Source organism: Parasteatoda tepidariorum, chromosome X2, assembly GCF_043381705.1.
Source record: "Parasteatoda tepidariorum isolate YZ-2023 chromosome X2, CAS_Ptep_4.0, whole genome shotgun sequence".
Lineage (NCBI taxonomy): Eukaryota > Metazoa > Arthropoda > Arachnida > Araneae > Theridiidae > Parasteatoda > Parasteatoda tepidariorum.
Window position 1 is genome coordinate 4,993,608 of NC_092215.1, and position 24,514 is coordinate 5,018,121.

Genomic DNA, 24,514 nt, shown 5'->3' on the forward strand with positions numbered 1-24,514 from the left:
GCTGTAAAGTTTTGCAGAACTTACAAAATGTTTCTGAATATTTTTCTGAACAATTTATAATCAGATTACTACATTTATTTAGAAATAATTAAAGTTATGTAAAAATTACGAAAACGCTGCCTTATAAAATCGGTTTTTTTTTAAAAATTTTTTAGCTTAATCTCTTTGAAACAATATTTTTAATTAAATTAGGCAAACAATTTTTGGGTTACAAATTATTTTGAAATACCAAATGAGGCGCCTGGTGGCGGAAAAGTAAAGCGCTTCGCGATCTTGTGCCACATGTCCTGGGTTCTATTCTCGAACCGGGTAAGTTGACCGGTGACCTCGGGTGGAGGAAACCAGGTTCTATCTTCGGACCTGCAGTTGACGCAGCCTTTCACCCGTTCAGTGGATCGATAAAAATGAGTACCAAGAGTGCTTGAACACTTAGGGTTCCGAGCTTGACTGACCACCCAACTGTTGAACTTAGGCTCTTGCACTGCAGAATCAAATCAATAAAATTGGGATGGCTTTGGCCCTCCACAGGCTGTCACGCCATTGAGCCTGAGTTTGCAAAATATGTACGATAATTTTTAAGTATGTCCTGTATTAATTTTCTGTCTTGGGTTAGTCATTTGTACTACATGAATACAGATTCCAGGCAACTTAAAATTACAAGGAAGCGCCTTAATAGTTGAGATGGTAGGTACTTTATTTACGTCGCATTAGAGCTGCACAATGGGTTACTGGCGACTGTCTGGGGAAACATCGCTGAGGATGATCCGAAGACATATCATCGCAATTTTGATCCTCTGCAGAGGGGATGGCTCCCCTCTGTAGAGCACTTTGCAGGGCACTCGGAATTCGAGCACTTTACGGTAGAACAGTTTAGCAAGGACTGATACCGCGCACCCTCGGTCCCTACGCAGGCTGACCAAAGTGGTCACCCACCCGCTTACTGACCACAGCCAGTGATGCTTGACTTCGGTGTTCCACTGGGAACGGTGTCTTTATGATCTGTCCACTGCGGGGCTGATAGTTGAGAATATTAAACATTAAAAAATTGTTGAAATATTTCAAGGAAAGTACTTAGGAATTTTTAAATTTGAAGTTTTTCTTTCAATAACAGGGAATTTTGTTTCACTACTGTATTTTTATTCAAAAGCGAACCTTTTATAGAAGTAAGATTACTTTATTTATACACTATGTGCTATTAGTGATGGTGTGGGAAGTATCACTGAGGATGAACAGAAGACATGCCATCGCAATTTTTATCTGCTGCAGAGGGGATGGCTCCCCTCTTTAATAGTTCGATGATCTGTGAGCGAAATAGACAACTTTACGGCAGAACAGTATAACGAGGACCGATACCGTACACCCTCATTCCCTTCACAGATAGATCAAGTGTTCACCCACCCGCGACTTCTGTGATCTACTGGGAACAGTTTTTACCTTTTTGAGGAGTTCTGAAATCTCTGAACTTTTCCAAAAATGTTTTTTTTTTTAAATATTATTATCATTATTGTTATTCTTAGTTTTTCTTAAAATTCATCGTATTTCAGCATTGTAAATTACGAATTTTTAAACTAAACACAGCTACTAATACATAAATTTGTGTAACATACTGCGTTCACAAATTTTCAAATTTAAATCACGTTTTTAACCCTTTGACGCAGAATTTGTATTAAAAAAAATTTTTATGCTTTTTTTATTATTTTGTAAATTTAGGTNCTACGCAGACTGATCCAAGTGGTCACCCACCCGCACACTGACCGTAGCCAGTGAAGCTTGACTTCGGTGATCTGCTGGGAACCGTGTCTTAACGATCAATCCACCGCGGGACCAATAATTTTTGATTATGAAATACAACATGAAACACTGGTGACTTTTTCTGCGTTAAAGGTAAAATCTTCCAAACTATAATTTTTAAAATTGACACTTATTTAGATTTATGAGAGATAGTAATTCATCCCTGAAATTTCTTTAATTTACAAAATCAATTATTGATAAATATTTGAATATAAATGAAAAAAATTCTTTTTTTTCTTCTTCTTTTTTTTTTTTTGGATATGATATTCTTTATAATTTATAATGTTGCTTTTTTTGGATTTCAGATTTTAGTACAAATATAATTCCGATAATCTAACAGATTTTTTTTTAGTTACTATTAGACGGTATTTTATAATTAAAAAATAGCAAAATATGTTTTTGCTTGTGATTATAGTCAGAAAAAAAAATATCTAAGAGGGACACCAGTATCCAATCTGCATCAAAGGGTTGAGAAGCCTTACTTTTCAACCCTTTTTCACACAATTTTTATATTTTCAAATATTGATATGCAATCGAATTATTGAGTTTATTCCTCTGGTTTCGAATTCTTTTATTAGCTCAGAAAGTCACTTTTGTGAGTAAAAAATGAAACAATAAACTTTTAAAGCTTCATTTAGCAAAACTTCTACATCTCAGTATAAAGAATTTGATTATTTATAATTTCTTAAAAAACCATGATTTCCTTGAAGTGTGATGGAAAAAATTGAATTTCGGAAATCATTTCAATGCTTTGTTTTAAACACAATAAAATGTAAAAATAATAATAAATAAATGAAGTAAAAATTAATAGAATAACAGCAAAAAAATAAAGAAAAGAATAAAGTTTGAAAAAATTTGGTTTGGTATCCAAAGTATTCTGATAAATTGTTGCTTTCTGATTTCAAAATTATATTTTGTTTCAGATCTTTTGTTTCAGATCTCAAATGTAAAAAGTGGGTAATTTTTTTATTGCATTCTTGCTTAAATAAAGAATTTTTTTTTTTTTTTTTTGCATTACGTAATTTATAATTTTTAGTTACATATAAAGTTATTTTAGGCGTGTCTATGAACAAATAATAAATTAAATGTATTAGATCTTCTTAGAAATAATGTAAAACCTTAGCTACTTGTTCATTTGCGTTAAATGCAAGTAATTAAAAAATGTTTTAATGAAGTATAAAATTCTGTGAAATGATTAAAATATTTTCACGAGGCTCTAAAATTATCCAAGATTTTTGTTTCTTGAAAAATCACGTCTGAATACAGTTTTAAAATTAATTAAATTGATCTACACGAGTTATTCAAAAATATAAATTTTCGATTGCAAAAAGAAGAAAAATTACACCTTAAATAATATATAGCAACGAGATTTAAAAAAACAATGTAAAAAGAAATACTGAGCTTGTTTTTTTTCCAATAATAATAATACTTATTCTTGTCAGATAGGTATTCATAATTCTCTAATCTCTATTTCTCAAATTATTTTGATTGAAAGTTACATTATACAAATTTCTTTAAAATTTTTAACTAATCGTCTAATAACTTTAACATTTCACTATAATATTTATTTTTAATATTTAATATAGGCATACGGATTTTTGAATATAAAATAAACAAACATTCCACCAAGTATAAAAAAGTAATTACTTACGTGAACAGCACATTTGTTTACCAAAAGCTCTAACCATTCAGTGTAACTCTCAATAGGTGCTTCTTCTTCCAACAGAGATTCAAATTCTTTACCAACTAAAACACGAAGAAATGAATTTAAAAAAGGAATATTCTTGACATCCATCCGCTAAATGTTCTGAAAGTGGATGTAGTGGGTTTATTTATTTATTTATTGGTATAACACATACGGCAGGTATTTTATTTACGTTGCACTAGAGTTGCACAATGGGCTATTGACAACGCTCTGGGAAACTTCGCTTAGGATGCAACACGGAGGCCGAAGTCAAGCATCACTGGCTGCGGTCAGTGTGCGGGTNCAACGCTCTGGGAAACTTCGCTTAGGATGAAACACGGAGGCTTATAAATCTTTGTCAAGTAGAAGAACATATAGCACAATACGACAGCACGAAGACACATGCAGGGTAACAACAGGATTCGAACCCATAACCTCCACGCTACTTACAGCGTTTAGCGAGCGATACCGCTTCGTCATTGAAGCCCCTAGTGGGTTTAATTAATTAATTTTTCATTTATTGATATACATACATGCAGGCTAGTGTGCGCAGTTACATTAGTACGGCTTATAAGCTTTTGTCAAGTAGGAAGACACATAATACAATTCAGAGTTGTTGTAGTTCATTTATGTTGCACTAGAGCTGTACAATGGGCTATTGGCGGCGGTCTGGGAAACATCCCTGAGGATGATCCGAAGACATGCCATCACAATTTTGATCCACTGCAGAGGGGATAGCACCCCCTCTTCGGTAGCCCGACGACCTGCACACGAAGTCGAGCACTTTACGGTAGAACTGTTTAACGAGAACCAATACCGCATATCCTTGGTCCCTACTTAGACTGATCCAAGAGGTCACCCACCCGCACACTGACAGCAGCCAGTGATGCATGACATCGGTGATCTGCTGGGAACCGTGTCCTGATGATCAGTCCACTGCGGGACAATACAATTCAGAGAAGATGTTGTTGTTGATTTACGTCGCACTAGAGCTGCACAATGGGCTATTGGCGATGGTCTGGGAAACATCCCGGAGGATGATCCGAAGACATGCCATCACAATTTTGATCCTCTGCAGAAGGGATGGCACCCCCGCTTCGGTAGAATTCAGAGAAGAACAGCATAAAGATACAACCAGGATTAGAGCGGGATTCGAACCAGCTACCTCCACGCTACAGAGCATTTGGCGGGTAAGACTGGCGGGCTTAAATACCGCCTGGATGTATTTTTGTGCTGGCTTTCTCTACTTTGTGCTGCTATCTGTCCAATACGAACAGTGAGTCGTGGCTCAGGGAATGGAGTGTTCGCCTTCCAATGAGGTGAACCGGGTTTGAATATCAGCGATGGATGATCGATACGAATTTCGCATGCACTGACCTCAGTGCTGACGTAAAATATCCCCAGTGGTAGACGGATCATGGGCTAGAGTCTCCATGCCGTGAGGCTAACCGTGGGAGGTTTCCGTGGTTTTTCTCTCCATGTAACACGAATGCTGGTTAGTTCCATCAAAAAGTCTTCCATGAAGACAAATTTCTCCCAATACTTGATCCAGGAGTTCCCTTGTCTTCTGGATTGTGTTCAAACAAGCAAGGCTACGAAGTTGAACAGCAGTAATCGTAAACCCAAAAAATTGTTTCGGCTGTTCAACCACGGTTATAAAACAAAAAATTAAACTATGAATAGTTTATAAGCCATTCTTTGTACACCAGTCCACATGTTTATTTAATTATTGTTGCACAAATTATTATAAAGATGACTAATAAGTCATTGTTAAGTTGTAGAAGAAATAGCTCAAATTAGAGAATGACTGAGATCTGTAGCGTGGAGATAGTGAGTTTGAATCTCGTCGCAACAGTAGATGTCACTGTATGATGTTCTTCTCTACCTTGTACTATCTGTTCCTTAACTTAACAATGACTTTTAGGCTATTTTGTACTAAGCATACATGCCTGCATATGACATGTATAATAGTAAGATCAGAAACAGAAAGATTTAAAGTTTTGCCTCTCAGTGCAAAACGTGCTTTTTTAATAGTAAGTGGAAGTGTTTATTTATTCTCACACATGCATATACAAGCTTGTGAGCTCATTACAAAGACGGCTTATAAGCTCTTGTCAAGTTGAAGAGCAGATAGCACAAATTAGAGAAGAACATCACAAAGATGTACACTAAGATACGGTGGAATTCCAACAAGCTGCAAAGCGTTTAGCGGATCGGTGAGACCGCTCGGCCCTCTAAGCAGAAGTGGCATACACTCTAGAATATAAAAGAGAAGATCTGTGGTTCGTTTCTTGAAATCACTTATGAATATTAGCGATCACAACGAACAGTATGCAAGCGCAAAATTGTTGTAAATCCTAGTATTACAGTTAAAAAAACTTGTATGCCAACGTGCAATTGAAAAAACAGCGGAAGTGCTTTAGCACTTATGTTGTTTTTCCAATCACACGGCAGTACGCTTTTCGCTAGTAAGTTTCGCTTGTAAGTTTCTTCATTGACTTCGGGGCACGATATGACAACCTTCTCTGTCGTCTAATACAGTTTCACTTTGGTTAGGAACGTTACAACGGGCTGTTTTTTAAATAAAAATGCTTTCAGAAAATAAAATGTAAGCACAAAATGGAACATTTTCATTTTATACACGTTTATATTTTTAAATAAATATGTAATCATCCTTGTTGTTAACAATCTTTTGCCATTTAAAAATTAATTTAAATTTTTTAAACAATTTTTCTCGAGATCGCATTTAAGGCATCATCCGAATTGTTACAAAATGGTCCAGGGATCCGAAAAATTGAAATTGTCATCACATTCTTGTGGAATAATTTGTTGAATAATTTCATCCGAACAATTGGAATTGTCATGTCATAACAATTGTCATAAGTCTAAACTATCTCACGTATCACGTTATATAATTTTTGATTAATTTATTTAAAAAAAAATGTTTTTAACAAAACCTTGCTACAGTAAAGATAACCTTCCCAACATAATTGCTCAAATTTTACAATAATAGGCCATGATAGCACAGTCATTAAAGAATCGGACTCCAATCCGGAGGGATCGGGGTCCGATCCTCGACTCCGCAAAGATTCACCGAGTACATGCGATTAACGCGCTCGTAAAGTCTGTGAAATCGAAAGTTAGTTGATCGCTGAACAGTATTAAGGGTACAGGGATCTGGTGAAAATTTCCTTCCCCTTCAGATCTATGTCTAAAATAAAGACGTAGCCTCACGAATGAGTGGTGCTGCCATCTATCCGTGTGATTCAGTACTTTCAATCTTGCGGTGTTCTTTTGTCATACGAAAGGCGCACATTCCTGACCTAATTCGCGAAAGGCCAATGGCTGGTGAGCTTGGCCCATCGAAGAGTTATTTAAAATAACAGTGCATAATTAGGCATTAGCATATCAACTTAGTTAAATACATTGTTATGGATTTTAAAGATTTAAACATAGTTTTTTTAAGTAGGTAACATTATTTATTAATAACTCAACATTATTATGAAAAAGGAATAATAAGCAAAACTTACGTTTCAGAATTAACTGACAGGTTGTGGCACTATGTTCTGTACTAAAAAGCGTTTCTCGGCAAATTGCATCCAAATCCAATTGTCTCCAGTCATGTAACATCTGCGATGTTATATCGCTGTTATGGACAACCATTCTAGATGCTTGGGCTAGATGATTCAAAGACATTTGTCTTCTAAGCGTATGAGAAAACCTATTCGCCACTAAAAAACAATTTGATTAGAACTTCGATTTATTTTGTGTAAGTCTTAGGCTAATTGAATAATACTGGGGAACAAATTTCTTGTTGTATTAACCCCTTAACGCACAGATTTTTTTTAAAAAAACGGCCCAAAAAATCACTTTTTTTAATGTAAAAAAAACACATTTTAGAACATTGTCTTTTCTTTTAGTAGACAATTTTGATATACTGCGCTTTCGTTCCATGGAAAAAGTCTATATTCAGAGATGCCAACTGCTCCGGACACGCCAAAATAATTAAAAAAAATTGGTAAATTTTGCAAATATTTGACTATTTTTGCTAGCTTTTTAAAAGATATAGCATGACATAAGTACTATAAAGTGGTGAATTATATAAACCTACAAATTATTTCGAAATAGTGGTGGATAAAAATCTACTAAATTGAATTTATTAAACCAAGAATCACAATTGATAAACTACCACTTTAAAATATATATTTGCAAGTTAGCATCTCTGTATATTTTATTCTTGAATAAATAAGTGTATGATAAATATCGTAATGATAATGTAATGTAAATAATGTAAATGATAATGTAATGATCCCATGTAAATGAAAAATATCAATAAAACGATTGTTTTTCTTAGCTTTCACATTGTTACTTTCAGTTCTCGATTATGTATAGTCGAGTGTGAAAAATTATAGCAGCATAAAATACAACGCCGCTCGAATTATCTCGAGTGTGCACAGTTTGGCCTGCTTAGCGCTCTCAAATTAACTCGAGCGCACAAGTTAAGGGGGTAAAACAAATACTTAATCTTGCTTAATTCGGGTGTAGGAAAGCTACAGGTTTTTTTTTTTTTTTTTTTTTTTTTTTTTTTTTTTTTGAAAATGGCATTTTTAATCAATTTTTGTCAGAAAGTACAAGTTTAAAAACGTTATATAGAGCAAATAATAGCATAAATGGTGCGACAAGCTTCTAGCGGAGTTAGGGTACACCATCAAGATTAAAATGGTATAGGAACTGGAAATGTGATCACACGCGGCTAGTGACGCTTTACTATTATGACCTCTGCAGAAACACATGAGGAAATAGTTCATAATAGGGAAGTGACCTCAAGCGGCGTATGACGACATCTTCTGGCATGAGTTCGTATGCAGTTTTAATCCTGATTATATGTCTTAACTCTCCTAGATGTTTGTCGCCTAAATTATGCGACCCCCTGCTATATGTGACGTTTTTAAACATGTAGATTTCGACAGAAAATAGACTAAAATAGTATTTAAAAAAGCCGTAGCTAGGAGAAAGAAACCGATTGCAGATTTTCAATCAGCGACGTGAAATAATCAAGATCAGTTAAAATTCTAATGGGACAGAAAAATTATTCCCCAGAGTTATCAGCCTGTTAGCAAAGAGTCGTCGTTATTTTGCGATACGACAGGCTAATTTGAAAGAAGTCCAGTACTTTCTACTCAGTCTGATACTTTTTAGGCTTATTGAAATAAACTCATTTAGCTTTAGGCTTATTAAAAATATACAATTTATTCATTATCCTTTATCAATTTGATTGTATTATATATTGCTAAATTTCAAGCAATTTGCAATAAACACGGAATAGAGAAGGCTTATTTTATTTTATTTCAAAACCGGGCCTGGACAGCCGATCCATTCATAGATTTATGACTTCCAGTGTTCAACTCCTTAGCCTTGTAATTTTGAACCCAACCCAGAAGAAGAATGAATTTCCTGGGTCACGCAGTAATATAAACTAGCGTTTGCGGAAGTCTCTTTGATGGAACTAACGCGCATTTACGTTGCATGGAGAAGAAAATCTTGAAAACCTCCCACGGCTAGCCCGACAGCAAGAAGATTCTAACTCATTATCCTTCTACAGCAGAGGATATTTTAGGTTAGCATTGATGTCGGTATGAGCTAGGAGTGGAGTTCGTATCAATCAGCCATCACTGGGATTCGAACCTTGGTCACCTCCTTAGGTTCTCTGAGTCACCGAGGCACAGTGAAGTTTTATTGAAAAAAGCCTTAAGTATAGGCTTATTGCAATAAGCCTAAGAAAATTCAATCTGATTGAGTAATTATGCGTACATTTTAAAATTAACCAAAAAGCATTCAAGCTGATTATAATAAGCCAGAAAACATCAGACAAATTGGAAAATACTGTTTCATCAGTAACAGATTAGAAATCAGTTAGATTAGAAATTAGACTTCTTCAATTAGCCAAGTGCATTGTAAATTGCCAACGATATTTGCAAAGAGCTGGGATTTTCAATTAGCCAATTACATTTATGAAGAGATTATTTGAATAATTAAATATTCTTACTTTCTAGCTTTACAATTTTAAGGTTGTCCGGTAGATGGGAAATGGATGATTTCAACCAACAGTCAAGCTCTTCGGCAAATTTACGAACGACTTTTGTTAAACTGTTAAAAGAAATGCTCTATTATACGTTCAATTATTAATTTCAAAAATAAATTTTAAAATATAATATATCAGAAACATTGAAAGCAATACTGTAATAATCATTATATCTATTGCTATATAAATATTTCCACATTTCGCTGTAAGGAAAACATCAAAGAGTTGTTTTAATGTTATATTGGAATAGAAAATTCAAATTTATTTCACGGAATTTGAGGAAATACCAGCTAAAAATAACAATTTTACTTATTTTTATTTTTTCATTTCTTTTTTACAAAATTAATTTTCTGTTTGTGTTAATTATTTTCCTCTCCGTTGCATTAGCATCGTTTATTTCATGATTAGAGTGGTCAGTGCAATTAGAGTGGTCTGTTTCAATAATAATAATCCTTAGAATATCCTTAGCATAATAATAATCCTTAGCATAGCGCAAATTACTAAATCTCTTGAGAGAAAAACATCTTCTCTAAAGTTCTATAATTGAAAATTGATTATAAATATTCTTAACCTAGGATGATTGAAACGATGGTAAAATATAATTGTGAAAATGACCCTAGTTCACCTAAGAAACGAACGATGTCGAAAATGGCTTTGTTTTCCTTATAGAAACTTTTAGATTGCTATAGTTTGTCTAAAGTAAGAACTCCCCTAGCCATTCGTCTGAACCCGTGGCGGTAACTGTGGTAACGAGGTATAACTATTTCAAGTAGGGGTGTGGGGTCATTGTTTAGGACAAGTTTTGGGTCTGGTCGGCGAGAGAAAGGTAATTTTTTTATTCGGTCTATTATGTTAGCCCTAGAGTGAAGTGAAACTCCCCTTCCTGAAATGCGTTATTCTTGTTTCCGTAGCGTAGCAGCAGACGGCCTCAGACTATGTGGCCGGGGAAGATCTTACCGTAGACAAACTATATAGGTAGCTTCATCCTTTTTGCTTACTTAGCTATTCGATTCTATGGCGTTCCGTCACTCCTAAGCTTCATCAGGCAATCACACTGGTTTTAATGTTTTATATTTTTCATACTGGTGGTTAAACAGGTATTTATAGCTGATTTGTTTAAACCCATCTTTAATATTAATTTTCATGCCCCATGTGCAAATAACCCATGTGCATACATGCCTTTTTGAGTTCATTAGCATATTCCAAAAATACACAATAAGGGATATGATTACCGAACACCTTGCAGTAAAATGTCGGTGTAACTATTTGGGAAGAACACACAGTGGTTATGATGATTTGGAGGGTAAATTTTGCAAATAGTTTCTTTGATTAAGAATTTATTAACATAGTTTTGATTAAGAACCTTTTTTATATTGTATTGGGTGCAAAACTTTAAATAGTACTTAATAAACGTAGAGCTTATTCTTATTGTATATTACTTCAACCGCTTCACTTAACAATTAAAAAAAATGCAAAAAATCAACATATTTTTTTATTTCATTAATACTTATTAATATTAAATACAAGGAACTGAAATAAAACATAATACACAAGCTCTAAGTTGAAATTGTAATTTTTTCACGTTTAAAAAATATTTAATTTATACCATCAGTTTACCATCCCAAATTATCTCGGACAAATGAAAAAAAGTTATATATTAGTCTTTGTATATGTTCACATCTTCATAATCTGAAAAATCATATGCACTACTTTCACATTCGCTCGTGAACGCCATTTTTTTACTCTTTTTTCTATGGAAATTCATAAACCATCTTATATACATTTGTACAAAATGCGTCTGCAGTCCCACAAATAGAAAAACTTCCAATCACAGCAGATTATTACTATTTTTTGAACTCTGCCATGCCCGAGTTTACTCGGGATGATAAATATTTGCATCATATACATACCCGAGTTTACTCGGGATGATAAATATTTGCAATATATACATACCCGAGTTTACTCGGGATGATAAATATTTGCAATATATACATACCCGAGTTTACTCGGGATAATAAATATTTGCAATATATGCATACCCGAGTTTACTCGGAATAAATATTTGCAATATATACATACCCGAGTTTACTCGGGATGATAAATATTTGCAATATATACATACCCGAGTTAACTCGGGATAATCAGGGAAATGGTGAATATATGTTGATTAAATTACACTTTTTAATCAATGTCGATTGTTTTATTCGTTTGTAGGTGCAAATTGATCACTTTGTTCGACCCGGAATTACATATAAAAGGCGAGACGTCGCCTAATCCACTTATGGAGAGCCGACGATCATGAGTTTGATCTTGGAAGTCGACTAAATAACCGGCGTGTATACGCACCAAGGTTCACATTAAATCTGAAAATTCCCTCGTCGGTTGTGGTGTTAAAGTTCTGAGAGGGGGCTACCAGCTCAGGCGCCATGATCACGAGGTATTAAGAGGACAAATTGCGCGGTATTTCCTGCCATGGCAGTTAAGAGATTGAGTCCCGAGAAACGAGGCTAGGTGCTTGGCCATAATCGGGTGGTATGTGTGTATATATATATATATACATAAAGGGCGTTATTTTGAGAACATCCTGTGAAATAAATATTGATTTAACTGACCTTTCTGGCACAGTATGTAGCATGGAAGGCAGCAGGGCGTTTGAAATAGTTCTATAGAGAATACAATCACAGACACCGACTAAATTGACGAGAGCATTCGATTCTAAAATGGGTAAAAGATGAGAAGGAATACCCTGCCAAAAATGGAGTAGAAAACTTTGAACCTAGAATAAAAATCATAAGTAATATAATGAGAACACTTTGATAAGTTTTGATCAAATAACTGAATTAACAAGTTTGGAATTTGTAGTTTTAATTTCACTTTTTTTCCCTACTTTACCATAAGTTTAGAATTTGAAAGGACGCTATACTGCGGAAGAAAATTTTCGTCGCAAATTCTCTTTGTCCTTTATTACTAATTTAAAAGAAAGAAAAAGAAAGTTCAGGCACACCTAAAGTTTGAAAATAATAAGTAAAATTTTAAAGTAGCTGTTAAATAACCTTGAGAAATTATGAAACTAGTAAGGGGCCTTCAAGAATCTAAATCCACTGGGGAAATCCACATTTTTATGTTTGTTTTGATTTCGTAGCTTAAAGTATCGTATGCACAAGAAGTTTATCATATTTAAGGTCAGTATTTCGAATCATTACAATTGAATCTTAGTACGTTAAATTTAATCGAGAACAAAAGTTATTTAGTTGTTCTCTTTTTCATTTCGTACACTTTACACTATACGAAATAAAAAATGTAAAAACCAGAATAACTTATTATGATCTAAACATTTGATTTTCATGTACTAAGGGGTGACATAATGTTCCGAGACGAGAACCTTAAAAATGCTAATTAATTAGAGCAAACGATATTTTAATCTTAAAAAAAAAAAAAAAAAAAAAAAATTCGATTCAAAAACGTACTTTCTTTGAATAATCATACTTTTTTACGAGAGATACGCGGGGGTCTCAAAAAGGGGTGTGCGTGTGTATGGGGGGTGGGGCAGTCGCTATGAAGAAAATTTACTTTCCATACTTTTGATAGTCCTTAATGGTAATTTTACCTTTTGCATATTTACTCATATTTCTGGAATTATTTGAGCAATTATAAAAAATGCATACAGTAATAATATTAGCTTATCCAAACGTATTTTAAAAATATTTTTAATAGTAGTTTATGATATTATTTTCTATTATTCAATTAATTAATAATCGAAGAACTTTTCCTTTATAAGGTATAAAAATTCTTACATTATTTTACAATATGCAGTTTTAAATGAAAAGATTGATAAAAGTAATCGATAAATGAAGGAAAATATCGAGAAATGAAAGAAATCGAATGAATAGTCCTCGAGAAAGAAAATTTATATATACCGACTTTTTCACTGTTCTATTACTCAAAAACTCTATGACTTGTTTTTACCAAATTCTGGTTTTGGTGTTCAGCGCCGGTACGGGATCACTAGATGAAACACAATGAGGTTTTCAATTACTTTTGAAAATTCAATTTCAAATTTTCAATTTAATCAATCATTTTCGCAAAAGGTATAAATTTGAAGAAAGCGTTGATGGATTCTTCCAATTTCTCTCTTCAGTTTTGAGAGAGATCTATTTATTTTTGATTCGTGCGTCGACGCTTCGTTTCTATTAGCTACCTTTTTCATTAATAACTACACTATCTGGAAGAAAGTGACGGGACAACTGTAAAGTTTGGTGGAGGAGGATTGATGGTATGGGCCTGTTTCTCTTGGTATGGGACTAGCCCACTGGTGAAGGTTGATGGTATGATGAATGCCGATGGATACTGTGATATTCTCGACAATCATGTCCTTCCTACCTTGTGGGCAACGTACGGTATGGATGATTGATTGTATCAGGACGACAACGCAAGATCCCATGTTGCAAAGAGGACTCTTGATTGGTATGTGAACAACAACGTTAAACGCATGGAGTGGCCGGCGCAGAGCCCTGATCTTAACCCAATTGAACATCTCTGGGACGAATTGGACCGTCGGTTGAGGGCCTGCACCCCACTCCCCAAAAGCAAGCATGAACTATGGAACTTCCTGTTAAACATTTGGAAGGAAATTCCTCTTGCCACAATGGCTTATTTAGTGGAAAGCATGCCCAGAAGAGTTGCAGCTGTGATCGCAGCCAAAGGAGGCCCTACCTCCCATTAATTTTAATAAATATGGGTTTATATCGTTATAGTGTCGTGTCCCGTCACTTTCTTCCAGATAGTGTATANATTTTTAATAGTAGTTTATGATATTATTTTCTATTATTCAATTAATTAATAATCGAAAAACTTTTCCTTTATAAGGCATAAAAATTCTTACATTATTTTACACTATGCAGTTTCAAATGAAAAGATCGATAAAAGAAATCGATGAGTGAAGGAAAAATATCGAGAAATGAAAGAAATCGAATGAATAGTCCTCGAGAAAGAAAATTTATATATACCGACTTTTTCACTGTTCTATTACTCAAAAACTCTATGACTTGTTTTACCAAATTCTGGTTTTGGTGTTCGGCGCCGGTACGTGATCTCATCACTAGATGAAACACAATGAGGTTTTCAATTACTTTTGAAAATTCAATTTCAAATTTTCAATTTAATCAATCAATTTCGCAAATTCGAGTTGATGGATTCTTCCAATTTCTCTCTTCAGTTTTGAGAGAGATCTATTTATTTTTGATTCGTGCGTCGACGCTTCGTTTCTATTAGCTACCTTTTTCATTAATAACTATATAGGCTGACAATAATAGCATTTTAAAACTAGGGAGATAAGCAGAAGTCTATACTTTTTAAATTTTTTTACTCGGTTATTATTATTTTTCTAGTTTATTTATTGAATAAACGTTTCTACAGAAAATGCAATTTGTTAGCTTTTAAAATAAATGGAACTATGTGAAAAATTGCAATTAAAAGCAATGGAGCAGGTATTAAAAAATTGTTACTCAACAATTTTTTAAAACAAAGAAGATTTTTTTTGTTTACAGAAAAATAATTTCGATGAGTTAAAGTTAAATTTGTACTTATAATTAATAAAAATTATCCTCACAGAAAAATAACTGTTTTTCTTACCTCATCAAAGCTACCTCTAATTATAGTGTCAAGAAGCCTTTGACAATGTGTTCGATACATCATCAGGAATGTGCTCATCTGCAAAATAGTTCATAACTTTAATTTAAGTATTTTTTTTAAATTAAAAATTATATCCCATTATTCTTTTTATGCACATGCAACAGTAAAACAATTTCAAATTTTAAAAATTTAATTTTCTGGTATGGAAAAGCTACTTCTAAAATCTGATAATCTATAGCTGTTAATTAATTTGCAAAATAGGATATACTAATTAATTTGTATACTTTTAATTTTGAAAAATCTTTCAAGGGGCAACTTTTTTTATTACATTTTACTTCCTTCCCACAATTCCTTCTGCTACATTTTACTTCCTTATTTGAATCAAAATAAAGTATCTCTGAAACCTAACTTCTCACTAAAAAAATATTTGCATCTCTCATTAAATGTTTTTAATAAAATTTCATAAATTAAATAAAGTATTTTTATGTCGGATTTAAAAACTTGGTAGAAAATTTTGTAATATGAGATAAATATTATTTTATTGAGTTAAAACTACTCAAATTAAAATACAAAACTCATAAGAAATTGAATCATAAGATCCTTTGAAATCGTACTTTAAAAAAAGAAAACAAAAAGGAGGATAAGGAAAAAAAACAGTACTTATTGATTAGCATTAGTACTTTATTGAGTTTAAAATATTCAAATAAAAAGGAAAAACACAAAGATAAAAACTGCGCCTTGAAAAGAAAAGAAAAAAAAAGGGTGATAAGGAAAAAATTTCGTCTTTATTGATAAAAATTAGCACTTTATTTGGCTACAAATATTCAAATTAAAATACAAAAATCAAAAGAAATTAAATGATTAGATCCCTTAAAATTGTTCCATAAAAATAAAAGAATAAAAAAAGGGGGTGGGATAAGAAGAAAAAAAGTTGAAAGAAATAAAATGGCTCTCAATTGTGAGATTAAACTCCGAAGGGTCGCAAAATAAAATCCTTAGAAAAGGACCCAACAATCTTCTTGCTGATCTTGTTAACAGTCCTGCTAGTCCAGACAATAGAGCTAAAAAACAGACGGAAAAATTGGTGGATTTTTTTTTGGGGGGGGGGGGNAGGGATCCGCATTTCGTGACCAAAATTTTTTCCGTTAAAATTGTTCTCCCCCCCCCCCAAGAAAAACCTGTAAAATCAAGTAATTTGCATCTAATGTTTTTATAGTTTAAGATGGAAAATTTCTAATGGCATATTTGAAAACTAGAAGAAATTACCTACCAATTCGATACTTACAGTGTAATCGTAGGGTAATAAATGAAAGAATAATGAGTGTGGGAATAATGACTTTATCAAAATATAGTTAATTGCAGATAAAAAAGTTGAAATGCTATATCAGAAATTAGCTCAATCAAACAAAAATTCATTTTCATTTTTATTTATTTATTAAATTTTTAATCTTTGTCTTAGACACCAAAGCGTTTTGTGTTGTATTAAAACCTATTTACAGCTGCAACAAATCTATAGCAAGGCGTTTATTTTATTTCTAATGTTATTTAAAATTATTTTCTTTGTACTAATTATGGTATTAATTGAAACTAATGGTTTTTGATTTGATTTATCGCTTTTCATTCGCGAAATTAGATGGATAAAAATTTGGATTTAATTTTTCATTCGCTTTTGGTTTTAGGATAAAACAAGAGATGGCGCTCTTTAAATCAAGAACTTATTTCTCTTCAAGTTTTTTTTTAACCCTTCGATAAGAATTTCTGATGAAAATAAAATTCAAGAATAATGAGAATCAACATTTCCCGAAGTTGCCTGTAATTCTCACATTATTCTTAGTTTTACTTTATGTTGTTCAATAACTTAATACAAATAGCAATATATGAGATATTAAGCCAATGAAAGCTACTCTTTTTTGGTTTTACGTACAAAATCCTATGTTAAAATAATGATAGGCCTTTTGTTTTAAGAACTTAAACCAAACTGCATTTTGTTTCTTATATACTCTTCCTTTTTCTTCTTTTTTCATGTTTTCCGTAAGAGATTTCCCTGTTACAGAAAACCATTCAACAATGCCAAATAATCATTTGTAAAAATTTGTGTCGAAAATGAGGAGTTTTCGGCGAAATATGGCATTAGATATTACTTTTAAATGCAAAAGTTTCTTAATCGAAGAAAAATTACCCGGTACTTTTTTTAAACCGCTTCCCTTACCACTTTTTTCGAAAAGAAAAATGCAAAAAATTAACGTATTTTTTTATTTTATTAATAAATTCAAGGAACTAAACCAAAAAAATAATACACGAGTTTCAAGTTTTTTTTTAAATTTTGTTGTGCGTAAAAATTATTTAATTTACCATCAATTTACTATCCCGGGTTATTTCGGGCAAATGAAAATAGTTAAATATTAGTCTTTGTATGATAGTTTTTAAAAAGGAACAACACAAATTGATAATTTCCAAACACTAGTGAAGTGATACGGCATTTTTGTTTATTCCTCTTTTTTTCTATGTAAATTCAGTTACCATCGTATATGCAATCGCAAAAAGTGTACAGTCCCACAATAAAACAAGGAAACTCCTAAACAAAATTTGGCAAATTTCAAAACACAACAGATTATGTTTTATTTGCTTCCTGCCGAGTAAAAACGTGATAAAACAAAACAAACTGACAAATTCTGCTACGCCCGAGTTTTCTCGGGATAATAAATATTTACAATATGTACGTAACCGAGTTAACTCGGGATAATAAATATTTGCAATATGTACACAACCGAGTTAACTCGGGATAATAAATATTTGCAATATGTACATAACCGAGTTAACTCGGGATAATAAATATTTGCAATATGTACATAACCGAGTTAACTCGGGATAATAAATATTTGCAATATGTACATAACCGAGTTCACTCGGGATAATAAACATTTGCAATATGTACATAACCGAGTTAACTCGGGATAATAAATATTTGCAATATGTACATAACCGAGCTTACTCGGGATAATCGAGGAAGTGGTTAACATCAACAGGAATGCATTAAAAAAATAACAACTACCTTTTTTTTTTGGTCCAATTGTTATACAGTCGGATTTCTGTTTAACGAGCTTCCATTTTGCGAATTTCTCTATTTCGCAAATTTTTTAGCGGAACCAAGAATATTTTGGAAATTTCTTCGTAAAATAACTTCCAAATAGCGAAGTAAATTTTCTATTTAACGAACTTCTCTTTGAGATCCACTTTCCGTATTTCCCAAAATATTTCAGAACATTTTAAACTTGTTAACGTATTTGATGGGAGAAATGATCTTGAATTGATTTTTGAAGATACTTAACTTTTAGAGAAAGCAATGAAACCCTTTTTTGTTTGCATTTCAATCGAAAAACTCAGACAAAATTAACGGATTTGAAGATTGAAAATATATGTAGCATGATACTGTAACACTGAATAATGTTTTGCTCTATTCCTGCTTTTCATGCAGATTTCTTTTATAGCTACGATTTATAAAATAAATAGTAGATGCTAGTTTACAAGATAAAAGTGTATCAACTGCTATTTTAATTATGTCAAGTATCCATGAATTTAAAACCTGTTTTGTGTCATTTAAGTATTTCAAAAGGGGATTATCTATTTAACGAATTTTCCATATAACGAACTTATTATCGGGATTTAGCGACTTCGTTAAACAGAGGTCCGACTGTATTTCAATAACGAAAGAAAGATCTTACTTTTTCAATATCTACAGAAGGAGGCAAATGAAGATCTTTGACACTAGGAAATTCAGGAAGAACTGTCCCAGCTCTAGTTCTAGTTGAATAGAGGGGAGTCTTGAAAATAATAACAATAAAAAAATTAATTTCAAACATGTATATTTTATTAAAGATTATAATTATGGTATTTAACTTACTATTTTCCATTGAGAAGTCAAACGATTAAAAATACCTCAATTATTTACAATAATAATAAACAGAAATTATGATTTTATAAAAATTAGGTCTCACCTTTTAACATGGTTATATTCCGTTATAAAGTTGGAAAAGCATTCAAAAATAAAGACTTAGGTTATATTTAATTCTTAATGACTTTTTCGCAGGTTTTTTTTTTCAAGCGCTTGCCCATATGAATTAAACGGAACCAGGATCAAATTCCACTGGTTCTTTTGCTCACTTTAATTACAGTGTTAACGTTGAATATCAATATGTATCTTGGGTTTGAGTACCGTCGATCAAATCATAGTAGTTTTTGTGGTTTTCTCTTTCATGTAACGCAGTTATGCGTAGTTTCTATTTTGTCTCGATACTTGACCACGACTGTCTTCTGAATTGGTTTAGAAATTGCAAAGCTATGGATTTTCTCATGAAAACGCCGCCTATCCGCTATGAGGAACGGCTTGTTCAATGTCAGTGATTATATAAAATATAATTTGCAAGCTGAAACAATTTCTGCGGTCTATTAGTTTGATCGCGGTACTTAGACTATTGAAATGCCAAATTAAAAAAAAAAAATTTTAATATGTAAACAAAATTGTGTTTTTATGGGAAGAGTTTCCACCAATTTATTTATGTAGCATATTACTCTACACTAAGTTTTCTGAAAGATTGTTGCACATTTCTTTCTTTATGGGTCGAGTTTTCACTGATTAATTTATGTTAATGTACTCTACACTAGGTTTGTGAAGGATTGTTGCACATTTCTCTCCTTATGGGTAAAGTTTCCACGGATTAATTCATATTACATGTGCTGTACACTAAGGTTTCTGAAAAATCGTTGCAGAGTTTTTCTTTATTCAATTTAGCGAGAGGCTATCAGATTTTCAAAATTCTCTTGTAATTTGCTGAGTGTAATTCGTATCTAGAATTTAGCTGATTAAAAAGAAAAATCAAATATATAAAAATAGGGTTCATAGATTCATTCGTATAAAATAATTACTAATTTTTTTCACTATTTTAGTGTTGTGTGTTACTATATTAGTGTTTAGTTTTCTTCTTGTGCTGAAATGCATAGCATCAAAATGTATAGCATTATGTTCATTTGTAATATATATAGTGCACAAAAGAAAAAAGAAAAAAAAAAGCGGAATAACTTTTGATCTTTTCATCAGGTTCTAGACTCATTCTTAATGGTTCGATGGGGTGCCCTCAAATTAATTAGCGCAGACGATATTTTAAGACAGACAGTACTTTTCTGGGAAATATGGTTTATCATTAGAGCGATCCAAAGTTTGGATCCCTTAATGTAAACTTAACTTTTTGCAAATTTCACCATGTCTTGAGAACTTTTAAAGGGAATCTAAATTTTTTTTCACACAAATATAAAATTCATTTATCTAAAGATAGGTCCATGCAAAAAATAAACATTAGCAAATATTTATTATTATTTTATTAAATAATAAAATAATTTTAAATTGTAAGGTACACAATTTTTTACATTATTTTAAAGTATGTAATTTTGCATGGCAAAATACAAAATTTGATCGAAATCGGTTGAATAGTTACTAAGAAATCGAATTTTAAAAATGTTACCTTTTTAAAATTTGATTTCTCAGGAACTATTCAACCAATTTCACTCAAGTTTTGTATTTCGCCTTGTAAAATTACGCATTTTAAAATGCATAAAAATTTTACACATTAAATATAATTTTTTTTCGACTATTATTGTAGAAAAATACTCAATTTTCAAAATTTCTGAAAGGCATAGACAGATGATATTTCACATAAAATAAGTTTCAGATCAAATAGCATAAAAGAGCTAAAGACCTCCCTCGCCGATAGGTCTTGCCGATAAGCTAAACGTTCCGTAGCGTGATGGTATTGGGCTCGATTCCCGCCGTAATCCTCGATATATTTTTTTTTTGCTTCTTTCTAATTTGTGCTATCTTTTCGTCATTTTGACAAGAGCTTATGTGCTTATATATGCATGTGTAACATTACATAACATAGAGCCGCGATGGCTCAGGGGATAGAGCATTCGCCTTCCTATGAGATAAACCGGGTTCGAATCCCAATGATGGTCGGTCGATACGAATCCGCATCCGGCTTGCACTGACCACAGTGCTAACGTGAACTATCCTTAGTGGTAGACGGATCATGGGTTGGAGTCCCTTTGCCGTCAGGCTAACCGTGGGAGGTTCTCGTGGTCTTCCTCTCTCCATGTAACGCAAATGCGTGTTACTTGCATCGAAAAGTCCTCCACGGAGGCAAATTTGCCCCGATACTTGATCAAGGAGTTCTCTTGTCTTCTGGATTGGGTTCAAAATTACAAGGCTGCGGAGTTGAACATTAGTAGTCTTAAACCCCTCCAAAAATTGGGTCGGTTGTTCTACGACGGTTATAAAATAAAATAAATAACAGAAAAAAGATATAAGAGTAGGTTTTAATTCGCGATCAACTTATAGTTGAAATAGCAATTAGAAATAGCGAAAAACTGTAATAAAAAGTAAAACTTCAGGTACAAGTTTAAATTGATGGAATAAATGTGTAATTAGGCTTGTTGAACCCTGAACACTGCACAATCTCAACGTTTGAAAATCAAAAGTAAGGTGAGATATGTAGATGGTAGTATACTTTTCGCTAAGGAATCCATTATTTGGCTATTAATATCTATAAAATATTGCCAAACTTCTTATCCTAAGGGATACAAGCGATTATGAAAAACAATAAAGACTATTTAATAAGGATAAAAGATAGTAGCAACCATGTAACGCTTTTCGAATGTTTTGTAAGATATTAGACAGTTGTATAGAGAATCTCTAAATATAGAACAGATTATCGTTCTCATGTCAAGGTTGCTAAAACATTTTCTTTAACCATTATATTTCTCGAAAAGAAAATTTATTGAAGCATCAAATTGATTTTTAAATTATAGAAAATAAGTTACGCTTATTTTTGCATGACATATGTCTAAACTTAATGTTATCGCAAAAGGATAACTTAGAGCTATATCAATCTAAACGAGACATCTTAATTTAAATAAAATAAATAAATTCAAAATAAAAAATTTCATATTTTAGACAGTTAGAAAAATTCTCAAATATCTCTTATTTATTTCGAGCGGGGTTAGAGATTAATTCAAAAAATCGCGTGGAGACATTGAAAAAAAAATTACCATTTTTTATATGACAGATAAATTACACCGGAGGGCATTTTTCTTAAAAAATAAATGAAGTGATTTATATGTCATTAAAAAACTAATTTGTCAGGAAAAATAATTTTCCGATTACCATATTTTTAATATATTTTTGACTTATATCAAAAATACTGATAAAAGCCATTACACTGAATTTATTATTGATTCTATTTTCCACATGTGAACACGGAGCTCCACATTCCTGAATGTCACTAACATTAAAAATAAGTAATCGAGCGTATTAATTGAATTGGATTAAATTCAAAGATCTGAACTCACCTGTTTATTGGCATCCCTCCTAGGCTCGCAACTGAAAAAGAGTAATTCAATGTGTACTTCCCTTTATTTTCTATTCAATTTGAATTAATATGTCGGCATAAAGGAAAAAGTCATAATGACATGCCAGGGAAAGGAACGATAAATCCATGGCAACTCAAACCCAACCCTCCTAAGTGCTTTCTTCGATAGAATATTTTTTTTTTTGATGATGATCGTTCGTTTCCCGGACATGTTAGATCATGCACGAAGCATTTTTCAAGACAACGAATTCTTAGCTTACCCAATAGCTCCTTTCTTTGAAAATGAAACTTGGAAATAGGCAGAATTCTCTCGGATAGCTATTCCGTAATAGTGATACCTATGAAAAAAAAATAGGATGAATTATTTGAGGATAGTTCGATCTTTCGCTTGAATAAATATAAAAATGAGATTTATTGTACCTAGACTGTCCTCTTGTTCCTAATCTTCGTGTAGTCAGAGTTGGAAATTGTTGTCGGATAATCTGAAAATATAAAGAAATAGTTTAATATTTCTGAGAATTACGTGAATAACTATTTAAAGGATTTAATTTAAATGTTTTTAAAAATATAAAAAATCATAACGTGATCTAGATTTTAAAATTCTTGAATATATATAAAAATCGCGCTTCTTGAATTTCGCTTCATTAGAATCAAGATGTGTTACTTAAGGTTTTGTTAAAATATAATTTCTTAATAACAAGGTGTTCCGTAATCATTTCCTGAATATATATTTTTCAAAAATATTTTTTGAAAATGAAGTCAAAAAAATATACATATTAAAAGATGCTTATCGATATTTACAGAAAGAAAAAAAAAAGGAAAAACGCTATCGAAATCAAACTTGATTTTAATTGGATAAAGAAGAGAGGAAGGAAGGTCTAAAAACATCATAACCAGTTTATTTTCCTTTATTTTATTACCGTTGTTGAACAGTCGATCTAATTTTGAGTTAAGAATACCAAAGTTCAACTCCGTAGCCTTGTAATTTTGAACCCGAAGGCAAGGGAACTTCGGTATCAAGCATTGGGACAAACTAACCTTCGTAGATGAGTTTTTGATGGAACTGCCTTACATTTGCGTTACATGGAGAGGGAAACAACGAAAACCTCCTACGGTTAGCCCGGTGGCAAGGGGATTTTAACCCACGATCCATCTAACACTTAGGATATTTTACGTCAACACTGTCTTCGGTGTGAGCTGAGAGCAAAATTCGTATCAACCAGCAACCGCTTGAGATTCGAAACTGTATCACATTATTTAGAGGCGCGCGCTCTATCCCCTGAGCCACTTATCTGGGGAAGTTTGGAGGAGATTCATATAATCACCTTTAACTTTTTTTTTGTTCTGGTAATGAAACAGGTTTTTTAATATCGCCTACCTTAATTATGATTTGGAAACTTTTTACAGAGTTTTTCTTTTTTCCTCATTTAAATAATTAATCTGCCACCCTAATACATAGACTTTTTCAATTTTATTTATGGCAATGATCTTAAAATCATGCATTAAGGGTGGTGATTACAGAACACTCTGTATGTTAAGTTTGAGAACTTATAAGTAAACCAATAATAAAATTTCTCTGATCGTATCGAAGCGTTTTCCTTGTGTATTAGAAATTTAAAAAAGTTTGAGTTTTCCTCCAAAAAAAATATACAAATGTATCAAAATGATTTTTTTTTTTGTTTATTTACACACCCCTGATAATTGCACCAATTACCACGATAATTACACCAACTACCATAAACCATCAATGTTAACGATTCAATTTAGGAACATTATAACTGCATTTTAAAGCAATAAAATACCGAAAACTCAAGTTACCACTTTTCCCTTTATGGCTAAATTGCATGATTTACACATATCTTAAATTAATAAAAATTTGAAACCAAATTTATTTCACTACGTATGAAG

General features: G+C 32.4%; 1 protein-coding gene across 2 annotated transcripts in view; it reads right to left on the minus strand.

The window, feature by feature from the left end:
• Window positions 1–24,514, minus strand: part of LOC107453493 (transcription factor RFX4) — a 74,331-nt gene that overhangs the window by 18,081 nt on the left and 31,736 nt on the right. For both annotated transcript variants that reach the window (XM_043047116.2, XM_043047115.2), the window contains exons 5-13: window positions 23,027–23,088; window positions 22,867–22,944; window positions 22,587–22,617; window positions 18,911–19,009; window positions 15,189–15,266; window positions 12,170–12,333; window positions 9,522–9,622; window positions 7,006–7,206; window positions 3,443–3,537 (exon numbers count right to left, since the gene is read on the minus strand). In XM_043047116.2, coding sequence (XP_042903050.1) covers window positions 3,443–3,537; window positions 7,006–7,206; window positions 9,522–9,622; window positions 12,170–12,333; window positions 15,189–15,266; window positions 18,911–19,009; window positions 22,587–22,617; window positions 22,867–22,944; window positions 23,027–23,088 — 909 coding nt within the window. The remainder of the gene's footprint in view (window positions 1–3,442; window positions 3,538–7,005; window positions 7,207–9,521; window positions 9,623–12,169; window positions 12,334–15,188; window positions 15,267–18,910; window positions 19,010–22,586; window positions 22,618–22,866; window positions 22,945–23,026; window positions 23,089–24,514) is intronic.